Genomic DNA, 14,488 nt, shown 5'->3' with positions numbered 1-14,488 from the left:
TAATCAATACTCACAATCTTTATCTAATTTATTTCCTATTTCAGACATTCATAAGTATGTTCACTTATTTAAAATATCGAAAATAAGAGTTTAAAGTGTAGCGACAATTGTGTTTATGCCGAACCTATTTTCGATATGTGACCTAAATTGACACGGAAATAACGCGGGAAAGTACTTCATGGTGTTCACTGCGATCAACTTCAGTAAATGTAGTGTGTTTGCGTTATTAAAACCAGGAATCGTATTAAGTCAAATGAGTGGGCAGGCGAAAATTTCGGCTTTCTTCACACAGTCTACCAAGCGGACGATTAACAATGTCAATAATGGAGAAATCGGAGAAACTATGGTAAAATGGAGAAGGAGGGGGGGGGGGGGGATATCGATGACTACATGTATAGAGTGCTACTTACAAGCATGCATTGATAAGTGTTTGTCATCTGTCTGTCTGTCAGTAAACACTGAATATTAAGTGCTGCTACTAAAAGTTTGTATCTGATAATTTTAAAATGGATGCTATTTGTTTTGAAAATGTTCCCCCTTAATACATGTATATTGTTTCTCTGGTAAAATTAACAAGCAATGTGTTTGCATTGATCATGTTGATTAATATGATCGATTGCCAATAATTATGACCTCAGTCAGAGACTTAAGTTCTAGTCCCCATATTTGGAGTGCATGGTCTATATTAGACTCTAGTTGTATATTTGAAAATGAAATTTTAGCTCACCTGGTCGGATTTTTCTGATAAAAAAAAAATGTCTGTCATAGCCCTCTGTTGTTCAGCATTTGCATTATCTAAATGTCTATGAATTTTCTCAAATTTTTCAACTTTTTTCTAGTTATATATGTAACAATATGTGAAATGGCAAATCAAGTTCTTTTTCCAAATCATGACTCAAATTTGTTTTACATTTTTATCTTTTAGAATTGAGCAATTAGTTAGTCTAAGAGATGTGTATTGACATGACTTTTTTAGCTCACCTGAGCTGAAGGCTTAAGCCTTTCTGATGGAAGATTGTCCAGTGTCTGTCTATTTGTGTTGTACGTGTGTCATCTGTAAACTTTCCACATTTTTTACTTCTTCTCAAGAACCACTGGGCCAATTTCAAAAACTTTCCTTCTTACCAGTCATCCTTTTTATTGTAAATTAAGTTTGTACAAATAAAGGACCAAGCCCTCTTTCAACAGGCAGTAATTAACAATTACTGAATATTTAAATGCATCTCATAAAAATCTTCCCAAAAACCATTGGGCCAGAAAAATGAAACTTGCATGATTCTTTCATTAATGTAATTATGAGGGGTGATCAAAAAGTTCGCGAACTATCTCTGTATTTGCAAAACCACAATTCAGATCAGAATGAAATTTGGCACACATATAGGTATACACATGTTCTATAAATAGCATATCTTAAATAATGTTTTGCTCCATGTTTGTGATGTCACAGTGTGAAAATGACGTCAATATGTAGATCACTCGTGACAAAAAATGGTTGACTCAGTCGTACTCAAGCAATGAGCGTCTGTAAAGTTTAATATATATCTTGGAAATTCCTTTGCAGTAGTATATGATAATTTGTACACAGTTTATGGAGATAAAAGACTTGCCAGAAGTTTAATCATTAATTGGATTGATTGTTTTAGTGAAGGGAGATGATTAAAAATGATGTTTGTTACGTTGCCAAATGAAAGCAAGCTGGGGAAGAGATGTGTCCTTTGTTAAGCAATTTGTAATGAAAGATCGCCAGTTCACAATTAGAAAAATAGTTTAATATCTTAACAATGATATAATTATCAAGTCCCTAAAATATTGTTTACTTTAGACTTAAAACATATTAGATATGAAAAAAAGGAGTCACCCATACTTTATCCACATTTAATAAACCACTCTCCAAAGACAGAGGACTCGGGGTTGTGATGGAAATCATGCTCATTCTGGGAAAGCATATCATTATCCACCCATACTATTGCGGAAATTTGACCATTTCTGACAAATGGAGTGTTCTTGTTATAAGAAAATAACATGCGTGGTAAGAAATATAAGACTTGGGAAAATCCTTTAGCTTCTGTGACATGTCACGTGACCGCCTAGATCATGTGAATCGCGCATGTGCAGAACGGCAGATGCACATTAAATTTGGAGAGGATAACTTTAAAATATAATGAACACGGAAACTTAATATTATTTCTTTTATAGAAGTAATTCAATTAGTTCTCGAACTTTTTGATCACCCCTCATAGTAACGATCTTTCAAATCATGACCATTGCACCAAGGGTGGGGCCTTAAAGGCGATTTAAAGTTTTACATTGAAATATATAGGAAAACTTTTACGCTCAAGAAGAACAGCAAAGCCATGATTAGTCATATGGAAGCATCATCAGGTAGCGTACATTCAAGATTTATTCAAATCATGATCCCAGGGGGTAGGATGAAGTCACAATATGTGATCAAAGTTTTACATAGGAACACATGTATATTGAAAAAGTGGGGGGGGGGGGTCTGCTGATGGAGAAGTAACTCAGGTGAATGATGGTCCATGGGCCTTCCCTTTTTTTTCAATTTTGTTTTGTTTGTTTGTTTGTTTGTTATTTAAATCATAAAGGACAAGGAAAGTGACCCTGCTCAGAAATTTATTTGTAAATGTGGACAACTACAGTAACATGTTCCGATATGATTGAAGATGCTGGATGGCTACATATCATATGTTTTCAAATTCTCTCTTTAAGCCTAAAACACCAAGTCCAAAGAAGCTCAGAATGGATGAGAAAGGAGATGAAATCTCCTCCATAAAAGAGAATATAGAAAAAAGTCCCAACAGCAATGTACCATCAGTTCCATTATCTCCAGAACAAAAAGACAGGATAGAACAGAACAAGTTAGCAGCAAGAGCAAGACTAGCATCTAAGACATCTAATGGTCTATTGGTTGATGTAGGACCATCGTGGTTCAGAGCCCTGGAGAGTGAATTCTCAAAGGAGTATTTTACCAATGTAAGTATTTACATGCAAAGTACAGCAAATAAAGACTCCCATTTCAGAGTGAAGTTGCTTTCTACTGTTATTTAAGCAAAATAATGCACAATGGCTTTCTTAATGTTGGAGTGTATGTATATCTTTATATAAATATATTCAGTTGAACTTTGGTATCTTGAACATCCATATTTCAAATACCATGGATATGTTGAAGTGAATTGGAAGTCCCAGCCACTGCTTCTCTATGAATTTTAACCTCCATATCTCAAATCCTCAAAAGTTTTTCCTCAGTCCCTTAGAGTTTGAGGTAATAAGGTTTGACTGTATATCTTTGTTTTAATTTTAGCTATCAAAGTTTGTGATGTCTGAAAGAAGCAAGCATACCATATATCCCCCAGTGCATGATGTGTTTAGCTGGACCAACTATTGTAGTATTGACAAAGTAAGGATTTGTACAAGATCTAGAAAACATAGATGATAAGACAAGCATGATTTAAAGATGATCTTGGATTTTGCTTACAAGATTCTGACAAGTTAATAATGAGGTGTAACAAATTACTGTTATGATAAATCTGATTTCTCAACTTTCATTGCATAAATAGATGAGTATACAAACTTATGTTGTCTTATAGCATGATCAAGAGTTTCAAATTCATTTAAGGCTTGTGTTCACAGGTTAAAGTGGTCATCCTAGGACAAGACCCTTATCATGGACCCAAACAAGCTCATGGTCAGTGTTTATTATCCCCTCACAACGGAGTTGGAGGGGATATAGTAACATGCATGTGAGTGTGTGGATGAATGAGTGAGTGAGTGCATGTGTAACAGAAGTACAGTGAAACCTGTCTAATCCAATACGCAATGTGAGACAAATTATGTGTCAGAATGAAGAAGGTGTTGGATTACATAGTGTAAAGAATGTGGAAAATAATCAAATGGGACTGAATGAAAAATAAAGGTCAGAATTGCAGAGAAACTGATTCTACTGGTGTCAGATTAGACGGTTTTCTCTGTAATAGTTTACATCGAGATCAATGTGCTATTTTGTGAGGAGATGCTGTGCTTTGCGGGGCCTTTGTTGATTTCAAGATTTTGAGACTAAAAACAAGTAACTTATAAGCCCCCCTCCTTCACACTCACTCACTTGGTAAATCAAATTTCAGTCTTTCAGGGAGGTTTAAACAAGCTTATATTGATGAAAACTCGTACTGAAAATGTACAGTACTTCATGTATCAAAAAGTAAATGTACAGTTGCAAAGCAAGACAGAATGAGAGTGTGTGAAGTCAATGATATGCATATTATAACCAATTCCTAAAATATCTGGTATATGAGTTAACATTAAAAAAATCATCAGGAATCTGTACCATAATCATTTCTCTGATATTTCAGGTCTGTGTTTTAGTGTCCAAAAAGGAGTGCCACCACCACCAAGGTAGATGTGCATTTATTAGCTCTTCTGAGCCAAAGGCTCAAAGAGCGAATGCTATGGCCATTTGTGCGGTGTGCGGCGTGAGGTGTGCGGTGTGCGTAAACTTTTTAGAATATGGGCCATAACTCAAGAACCCCTTGGCCAATTATTGTCAAATTTGTCACAGGGTATCCTTGGCCCAAGGGCTCCCTTTTATACTAAAACTAGGGTTGTGACCCTTTAACAAGGGGAGATAATTAGGAAAATAGAAACAAAAGTACTGGTTGCTAAAAAATCTTCTTCTCAAGAACCACTGGGCAGATTATCATCAAACTTACACAAAAGGATGAGGATATGTTGTAGATTAAAATTTGCACGGGGATTTACCCTGGGGCAAAGGGCGTGGTCTCAAGGTCACTTCAAAGTTGACCAAAAATTACATTTTATTAAAATGTTGATATTTTGCTTACTATAAGGACTAGGATCATCAAATCTTGTCAGTTGATGCATCTAAGGGCCTCATATCATGTTGACTCAAAAGTAGGTCACGATGACCTACTTTTTAAATTTTGGGGCCATTCTTTTTCAAAATGATTTAGAGGCATATTTTGAACAATTTAAGGCCTATGATCATCAAACCTTGTCAGTTGATGTATCTTGGGTCCTTGAAGTACGTCAACTAAAAAATAGGTCACCTTGACCTACTTATTGAATTTTATGGCTAATCTTTATCAAAACAATTAAGGCCATTAATTCCAATACCAAAAGGTTTAGAATCATTAAAACTTGTAAGATGATGCATCTTGGGGCCATAAAACGTATTTATTAAAAAGTAGGTCACAGTGACCTACTTTTTGAACTTTGCAGGCATTCGATTTCAAAGCATTTTAGAGGCATAATTTGGACATTTTGAGGCCTATGATCATAAAACTTTGTAAGTTGATGCATCTTGGGTCCTCAAAAAACATCAACTGAAAAGTAGGTCACCGTGACCTACTTTTCAATTTATATGACTATAATTGAATATTTCAGGTACTAATTGACTTAGAATCATCAAACTTTGTCAGTTGATGCATCTTGGGTGTTCGGAGTAGGTCGACTGAAAAGTAGGTCACCGTGACCTACTTTTGAAAATTTATGGCTTTAATTAAATATTTCAGGTACTTATTGGCTTAGAATCATCAAACTTTGTCATTTGATGCATCTTGGGTCCTCTGAGTATGACAACTGAAAAGTAGGTCACCATGACCTACTTTTGAAAATTTATGGCTTTAATTAAATATTTCAGGTACTTATTGGCTTAGAATCATCAAACTTTGTCAGTTGATGCATCTTGGGTCCTTGGAGTACGACAACTGAAAAGTAGGTCACGGTGACCTAGTTTTGAAATTTTATGGCTGTATTTAATATTTTTCGGGTACTATTTGGCTTAGAATCATCAAAATTTGTCAGTTGATGCATCTTGGGTCCTCGGAGTACGACAACTGAAAAGTAGGTCACGGTGACCTAGTTTTGAAATTTTATGGCTGTATTTAATAATTTTCGGGTACTATTTGGCTTAGAATCATCTAAATTTGTCAGTTGATGCATCTTGGGTCCTCGAAGTAGGTTGACTGAAAAGTAGGTCACCGTGACCTACTTTTGAAAATTTATGAATTCAATCAAATATTTTGGGTACTAATTGGCTTAGAATCATCAAACTTTGTCAGTCGATGTATCTTGGGTCTTCAGAGTGCAACAACTGAAAAGTAGGTCACTGTGACCTACTTTTCAAAATTTATGGCTTTAATTAAATATTTCAAGTACTAATTGGCTTAGAATCATCAAACTTTGTCAGTTGATGCATCTTGGGTCCTTGGAGTACAACAACTGAAAAGTAGGTCACTTTGACCTTCTTATAAAATTTTATGGTTATAATTTTAAAAAAAAATTTTAGGTATTAATTGGCTTAGAATCATTAAACTTAGTTAATGGGTCCTCAGAGAATGACAAGTGATAAAGCAGGTCACCATGACCAACTCTCAGGTACTAATTGGCTTAGAATCATCTTGGGTTCTCAGAATGTGAACTGGAATTTCAAGGGTTTATCTAAATATAAAGGATACTTAGAGGCTTCAAATAGAAGTGATAGGTTGTACAGTTTATCAGAAGAGCGATTCAAGGTCCTTGGGCCTCTTGTTTTTATCCTGCTTAAAGGTGCTTGGACACCGATTTGAAGTTAATATTTTCTCAAATTTTCTGTATAATTTCATGATTTATATGTTGCTATAGCATTTCATACTAAAATATAATAAAAATCTTATTTCATCTCGAAGTTATTAAAACTTCAAAGAACTGGGGATGTTACGTATAACAAGGCAACCCTGTCTCCAAAGTTGATTTCAGTTTTATACAAACATGCCTATGATGTGTCCTTTCAAGATCATTTTATTTTTTAAAATTATCACATACCGTTTTTCCATCAGACGTCTCGAAAAATGGGGAGTTTTCTTTAAAAATTACAAATTTTGACGTGATAACGTCATCACAGCGTCACTGATTTTAACGTTAAGTTTAAAAAAAATCTGTAAATTCTCTGAACCAGAAACTATTTACTTTAATCTGCCTAAGTTCCAGAAAACAATTTTGAACTTTTATTTCAATTCATCGTACATGTATCTTTGATAGCTGGAAGGAGTGTAATAATTTGTAGGAAAATTTAATTTTTTTTACAAATGATTTTATAAGACAAGTAATGAACTTTGATTCATGTATACAGACGAGACAAGGTACGTACTTCATTTAAAATTTGTATTATGTATATATGTGCGCGTATCAAATTTATATAAAAAAAAAATTATATAAAAATTTGCTAGTTTTTTAAACCATTTTTTGCATTGTCTGTGAAGTTACATTTAAAATTTTAAAGATACATGAATCAATTAAAAAGAAAATTGGAACGTTCCATATAAAATTGTCAAAATTGGATTTTTGGCAATGAAAAAGCCATCCCCCCTTTCCATTTTAACAAATGGCAGCGCTATAAATTTCGTATCTTCTATTGATAAATCAGGGATTTTTTTAGGGTCTCTCAGGGGCTGAAATTCGGCCCCATTCCCAATGCTGAAAAGTGCATGTTTTTCCCAAAATCATACCTAAAAATTCCCAATATGAAAAAAAAGTATTAAGTTGTAAATTATTAAATAAAACAATGACAAAAAGGTGTTTATGTTCTCTATGTGCGATCTACGAGCCATCCGAGGACTTCCGAGAAGTTATTCGGAATACTATGGATGTTTGCATGCGTACCTTTTAAAGCGGGATCGATGTTTAAAAATTAAAGTCGGGATCGTTATCCTAAAAAATAAACGTGCATCATGTCAGTCTCTCCAGTTCGCCTAGGACGGTAATTTTCAGGCTGGGTTGAATCGCTCTTATTCTTATAAATTGGTCAAACAATACCGATTAACCACTCATCTGGAACAAACCCACTATCAAATGTTATTTTAAAGAACTTCTTACATAAAGGTAAAAAAGATGACAACGTATAAATATGTTCATTTACAATGTTATCATACCCTGCGGCTTTGCCATTTTTTAGCTTCTGAACTTCAACAGCCGCTATTATTTCATATCACTAAAGCTGGTTTAAGCCAGCTTCATACTATAAAAAATAAGAAGAATGATTAAATATTTGACTTTTGTTTTTTCCTATTTATTTGTATGAAGATATTTTTCCCAATTTCAACCAAATAATGCTATTTTTCCCAATCTTGACAGCCCCGGCCCCTGGAATCAAGGGGTAAAAAAATCCCTGTAAATGTATAAGTTACTCACTATTTCAGAGTTATGAGGTTTCTGTTAAACTGCGTTAATTTTTCGGCCTTTCAATTAACATTTTCAATAGTAAAAAGTTATGGTTGGAAAAAAAGGGGGAGGGGGCTGGCATCATGTATCAGTGAAGTTTCAAATAAAATTTCATTTTCAGAAAATGTTCCGAATATTCGACTATCGTTCGAATAAGGCAATCGAATAATCGACTAAGGAAAATAAATATTTTGACATCCCTAGTAAATATCTATAGAATAATCTTTTTTTTTTCCCATTTTTCATTTCAAGACTCGAAATGCCTTAAAAATGCATAGAAAAATAATTTCTGAAAAAAAGATACATCATCGAAAGGGGGGTGTCTTGTCTAGAAGTAATGAATGATCGTTTTTATATTTCTTACAGAACTGGGAAGATAATCTTTATTCATAGACAATAAAAAGGGTTGATTGTATCATGTTTTACTTAAATTTTCGTATAAAATGCCGAAAACGTACTCCACTGTCTAGATTTATAAGCTTATAAACTTAGTTTGTCAACATAATTAATTTTTCTTATCTATAATTCCTTGTAAATTATAAATTAAACACGATTTTACTTGAAAACACTGATGTCAATATTCCGATCAGCATGATAAATGTATATATATTTAATAAGTGTAAATAAGAACTTTTCCATTCCCAGCTGCTGACCTTCAATAAAAAAATGTAGGTAGGCAGTGGCAGATTTAGAAGTATTTAGTCATATATAAAACACTTCCTGATTATACGATAAAACACTAGAATCCTTTCTGACATAATTAATTTTGTCAAATAAAAATCTGCAACAGTACAGTGACAAGGATAACAAGTTTTGGAAAAAAAAATATTCAAATAGTGACTTCTACTAGTATACGCCAAGCTTCCCTCCTAACCCTCCCCCCCCCCCTTCCCCCTTTAGCTGCCCTGATCACTAGCTACATATATTGTCTTTTGATATTTATGAATCCCACACATATATAAATTGAAAACGAATAAAACATACTTAAGAAAGCTGGTGATTTTCAATAAAAAGGTTAAAAAAATTCTTGAACAGTCAAATAAAGTCAATGTCCACTAAGAAGGAGATGCAGAGGTACATGTATGTAATTAAATGTAAATTAATCGTCTGAACCAGCCCAACTCATGTCGTTATTACTTTTTTTACGCTGTAAATATTGATTGAATATTTATCATAGTTGCGAAGACGGAAGAATTTGTTTCAAGTACATATTTTCAACATGATTGCTCTTTGTGACGTCATTTTTTCAATGCATTGGTCATTAATTACATGTAATGCCCCATTATAAATTTGACTGAGAAAGGTTTATATGGTTTTCATTTGCATAAATTGTATTAATTTTTTTTCAAATGCAGAATTCAATTTAAAAGACAATAAAAAGAATAATAAAACCTTCAGATACAGAATTAAACAATTTACTTCTTTAAAAGTATAGATTTTTTGTGGAGAAAAGTGACGTCTATCCAAAAATGCAGCATTTTCAACTTCAATTTTTTGTAAAATCGGATGTGGCCGCACTTTTGTAAGGTCATTTTTTCTTTTTAATATTAGAAATCGGGTTATATTTGTTCATTCTGTGAAGTTTCGCATACATACTCGGATGCGGCCATATCGAAATAAAGACTTGAAGAGGAGGAAAATGTCCAAAATAAGGGAATTCCGGGATATAAGACCGGTTTTAAACATTATATTAATGACAGGGAGCTTGAGGTGAGAAAAATTGTTACCCATTTCACACACAGGGAAACATCAACAGTTTCTTGATATATTTGATAAAATGTAAACCAACGTTTAATTTTTGCCGATTTTACAGGGCCGATAATCGGGCTTACCGTACCCAGTTCTTTCTGGACACATTGGATTGACACATCCTTACGCTTTCACATATTTTAATTTTATTCTTAATACTTAAGAAAAGTGGCAATTTTGTTGTGTATTAATGAAAAATTTTAAAACTATAACCCAGAAAATTCAGAGTAGAAATGTTCGAAAGCAAAACCCACTCACAGTATTGTAAGTCTGTGCTTAGTGGTGTGTGCAGAGTTTAACAATTGAACACACTTGGTGAATCATAAACATTAACAATAACAGAGCTCATGCCCTGTTTACAAAAACAGTTTACGTTTCACGGATGTGTTCAATTTTTTAAACTCTGTACACATCACAGAGCACGGACTGACAATACTGGTGAGTTGGTTTTGCTTTCGAACATTTCTACTCTAAATTTTCTGGATTATAGATGTAATATTTTTCAATAATACATAACAAAATCGCTTTTTTTAGCTCACCTGAGCTGAAAGCTCAAGTGGGCTTTTCTGATAACCTGTTGTCCGTCGTCCGTCCATCTGTCCTTCCGTCTGTAAACTTTTCACATTTTCAACTTCTTCTCAAGAACCACTGGGCCAATTTTAACCAAACTTGGTACAAAGCATCCTTGGGTGAAGGGGAGTTTAAGTTGTTAAAATGAAGGGCCAAGTCCCGTTCAAAGGGGAGATAATCAAGAAAAGACAAAAATTGGGTGGGGTCATTAAAAAATCTTCTCAAGAACCACTGGGCCAGAAAAGCTGAAACTTATGTGGAAGCATCCTGGGATAGTGTAGATTCTAAATTGTTCAAATCATGACCACTGGGGGTAGGGCGGCCTCAATAGGGAATCCAAGTTTTACATTGAAATATGTAGTAAAAATCTTTAAAAGTCTTCTTCTCAAGAACCACTGGGTCAGAAAAGCTGAAACTTATGTGGAAGCATCCTGGGGTAGTGTAGATTCTAAATTGTTCAAATCATGACCCCTGGGGGTAGGGCGGGGCCAAAATAGGGAATCCAAGTTTTACATTGAAATATGTAGTAAAAATTTTTAAAAATCTTCTTCTCAAGAACCACTGGGCCAGAAAAGCTGAAACTTATGTGGAAGCATCCTGGGGTAGTGTAGATTCTACATTATTCAAATCATGACCCCAGGGGGAAGGTGGGGCCACAATAGGGAATCCAAGTTTTACATTGAAATATGCAGAAAAAAATCTTTAAAAATCGTCTTCTCCAGAAACACAGCCAGGAAAGCTGAAACTTATGTGGAAGCATCCTGGGGTTGTGTAGTTTCTAATTTTTCAAACCATGACCCCTGGGGGTAGGGCGGGGCCACAATAAGTACTACAAGGGGGGGGATCAGGTGAAAAACAGCAAGGCCAAAGTTACTCAGGTGAGCGTTGTGGCCCATGGGCCTATTGTTTTTAAATATTAAGGATAAAGTTAAAATTTGTGTAAGTGCAAAGGTGTGTTAATTTAAAGCGTCCTGGAATTCGTAGTTCCAATAATTTCCAGATAAAATAAGTTTTTAATTATATTTTCGTGTGAAATGCTATTGCAATATATAAGTTGTGATATTATACAGAAAATTTGAGAAAATGTTAAGTTCAAATCTGTGTCTAAGCACCTTTTAAAAGGCTTTGTACACTTATCAGTAACATATTGCAACTTCATTGCCCTATTTCTTTGTTAAAAGTTTTCAAGTCCATCTACATTGTAAATTCTTTGTATATGTAGTACTTAAGAATTTTTTTTTGGAGATTTTTAGGCTGTTTTAACATTTCAAATGGTGAATCTAACAGTAAATAGCCCTCTAGAGCATTGTTGTTTAAAACAAGCAATTTATATATATATATTATATTATATTATAGATTTCTGTTTATTGATTTATATCTGTTATTTCATTTATCAGTTTACAAAATATGTACAAGGCCCTGACGGAAGACATACCTGGATTTTCCCATCCTGGACATGGTACTCTGATAGGCTGGGCAAACCAGGGTCAGTGAAATATTTCAATTGACATTTGTTTTTGTTTTGGGTTTTTTTTTTTGGGGGGGGGGGGGGGGATTGAGGATAGCAGTGATTTGACATAAGCAGCATAACTATATACATGTATTTGTGAAAAAGATGTAAAGGTGTATCTTAAAAGTTAATGGTACCTTTAAAAAAAATCTTCTCAAGAACCACTGGGCCAGAAAATAGGAAACTTATGTGTACACTGAGGTAGTGTAGATTCAAGTTTGTTCATATCATGACCCCTGGGGATAGGGTGGGGCCACAATGGTCGATCAAAGTTTTGCATAGGAATATATATAGGAAATATCTTTTAAAATCTTGATCTCAATAACAGCAAATTCTTGAAAACTCAAGCACTCTTGTACACAAAAATCCAATTTGCTAATAATCATATGGCTATATCTACGTTGTGATCCAGAAACATACTTTGTTAAGTAAGAGGAGTTTAATCATAGGAAATTATTGCCTAATTTATTAAATATCATAGGAAATAGGGCACCACAAGGGAGTAGGGGAGATATTTGGGGAACGTCTGTAATGGTTCCCATTACAATTTAGTACTAAGTGTGCAGTTTGAATTCCTATTAATCTTCTATTGTAGGAGTCCTGCTTTTGAATGCCTGTCTGACGGTGAGGGCAGGACAGGCCAACTCCCACAAAGACCAGGGATGGGAGAAGTTTACAGATGCCGTCATATCATATCTGAACAAAAACAAACGGGGACTGGTGTTTATGCTGTGGGGGTCCTATGCTCAGAAGAAAGGAGCACATATTGACAAGGTGATTTTGTTTTACACTTGTACTTATATTGATAGATGGAATCCATTGTTATGTATTCCAGATGGAAATATTCAACCTTATGTTAAGACTAGCTGTAGTTGTGTTCTTTTGTAATGTTTAAAGAAAATAAACACAGAAGTTGTTTACTTTAAAGTATGGCATATGGTTTCAGTGTAAGTTGGACTTTATTAGTTAGAAATTATAAGATGCAGTGTTCTCCCTTTAGTGCTGCAGTATCATCACTCCTGCACAGGGATTCTTAGTTCATTAACATATTAGAGAAAAACATAGATGACATCTACCATTGACCATGATCCTTAATTTTCCCTTGTGAGGAGTGCAGTGTTTATGTAGATTGTCAGAAGTCATGTGATTATGAAGATCAGTTATCAATACTTGAGTATAAACATATGCAAAAAAATGATAATGCATTACCTAACATCCAATTAAAATTCTTACTGGTTTATTTAACAAAATTAATTGCAGAAGAAGCATCATGTTTTGACTGGTGTCCACCCCTCACCACTGTCCGCTCACAGGGGATTCTTCAGCTGTAAACATTTCTCCAAGTGTAATGAACTTTTGAAAAAGGAGGGAAAATCTGCCATTGATTGGAATCATCTCCCACCACAAAGTTAGATCAATACACAAAAGTGGGGACAATCATTCATATAGACATCATTTTTCATAATCATGTAGCACATGTGATCATTTTAATTTTTACATCCGTAGTTTTGTTAGCTCACTTAGCTAGAGCCTTGATGAGTGAGCTTATCTGATCTAACTGATGTTGTGTGTTGGCGCTTGATGTCTGGCTGGTAACTTTTCTCATTTTCAAATTCTTCTCAAGAAGCTTTCTTGATCTTAGTTTGCATGATATTGTTTTTTTTTTTTTTTTTAGGGAGGGGGCATGGACATCTTTCATGTTCCTACTTTGTATTCAAAAGGTGTACTGTAATTTTTTTTAATTCATGTGGCTAAGTTATGGAGCATTATATGCCATATGCCAATTATGCTTTCACAAAGCGTTCGATGAATTGTCTGTGCACAAAAGCTGCTAACCAGTGTAATGGAAATCCAAGTGTCTGCAGTAAGGCATTTTAATAATAGATGTTCTTTTTTTATCTTTATGCTGTAGATTTAATCAAATTTTTTGTTACGGGACGAAGTTTTGTCACCATTGTTGATTTTTAACTGCTTTAGTAGTACTAACTGAGATTGATTTTTTAAATAAAATATTGAGAAATTGTGTTAAGTTTAGCTTCAACATCTTTGTCAAGGAATAGAATGTTGTGTATGTTATTACACAAAGGTCAGATATTTCAAGGCAAGGATCTGCTGACCAACTTCTACCGAGAATAAGAGTTTAGAAATGAAGAATGCACCAGATAATGGCATCCATCACATAGAACTGATTATTTTTTAAAAACCTGTATTTTTACTCCTTCCAAAATTTGAAACAAATTGTAATATTGATACAAGATGTTCAAACATTACTAGTTGTTGCAACAAAAATGCATTGACACCCATACAAGACAACAGTGTCTGAAGCTGCCGTCATTCCTTTTTACGAGCAAGTGATGGGTAAAACCCGTATGAGGGAATTGCTCTGTGTAGGATTGGATGAGGCTTTCTAAGTCATGCAAAAATTGTAGT

The 14,488-nt window shown here is 34.3% G+C and overlaps 1 protein-coding gene across 1 annotated transcript; it reads left to right on the top strand.

The window, feature by feature from the left end:
• Window positions 1-173: 173 nt before the first annotated feature.
• On the top strand, window positions 174-14,082 carry LOC133202358 (uracil-DNA glycosylase-like). The gene is made up of 8 exons (XM_061338167.1): window positions 174-346; window positions 2,728-2,991; window positions 3,320-3,415; window positions 3,649-3,703; window positions 4,365-4,407; window positions 11,946-12,034; window positions 12,654-12,832; window positions 13,319-14,082. Exons 1-8 carry the CDS (start codon window positions 179-181, stop codon window positions 13,469-13,471), a joined length of 1,047 nt encoding a protein of 348 aa, XP_061194151.1. The 5' UTR covers window positions 174-178; the 3' UTR covers window positions 13,472-14,082.
• The last annotated feature ends 406 nt before the right edge of the window (window positions 14,083-14,488 follow it).

The sequence above is a fragment of the Saccostrea echinata genome, unplaced genomic scaffold (genome assembly GCF_033153115.1).
Source record: "Saccostrea echinata isolate AGI-Se365-2 ecotype Australia unplaced genomic scaffold, CSIRO_AGI_Sech_v1 ptg000047l, whole genome shotgun sequence".
Lineage (NCBI taxonomy): Eukaryota > Metazoa > Mollusca > Bivalvia > Ostreida > Ostreidae > Saccostrea > Saccostrea echinata.
Note: the sequence above shows the minus strand (reverse complement) of the source record. Positions and strands in the feature narration are given on the sequence as shown.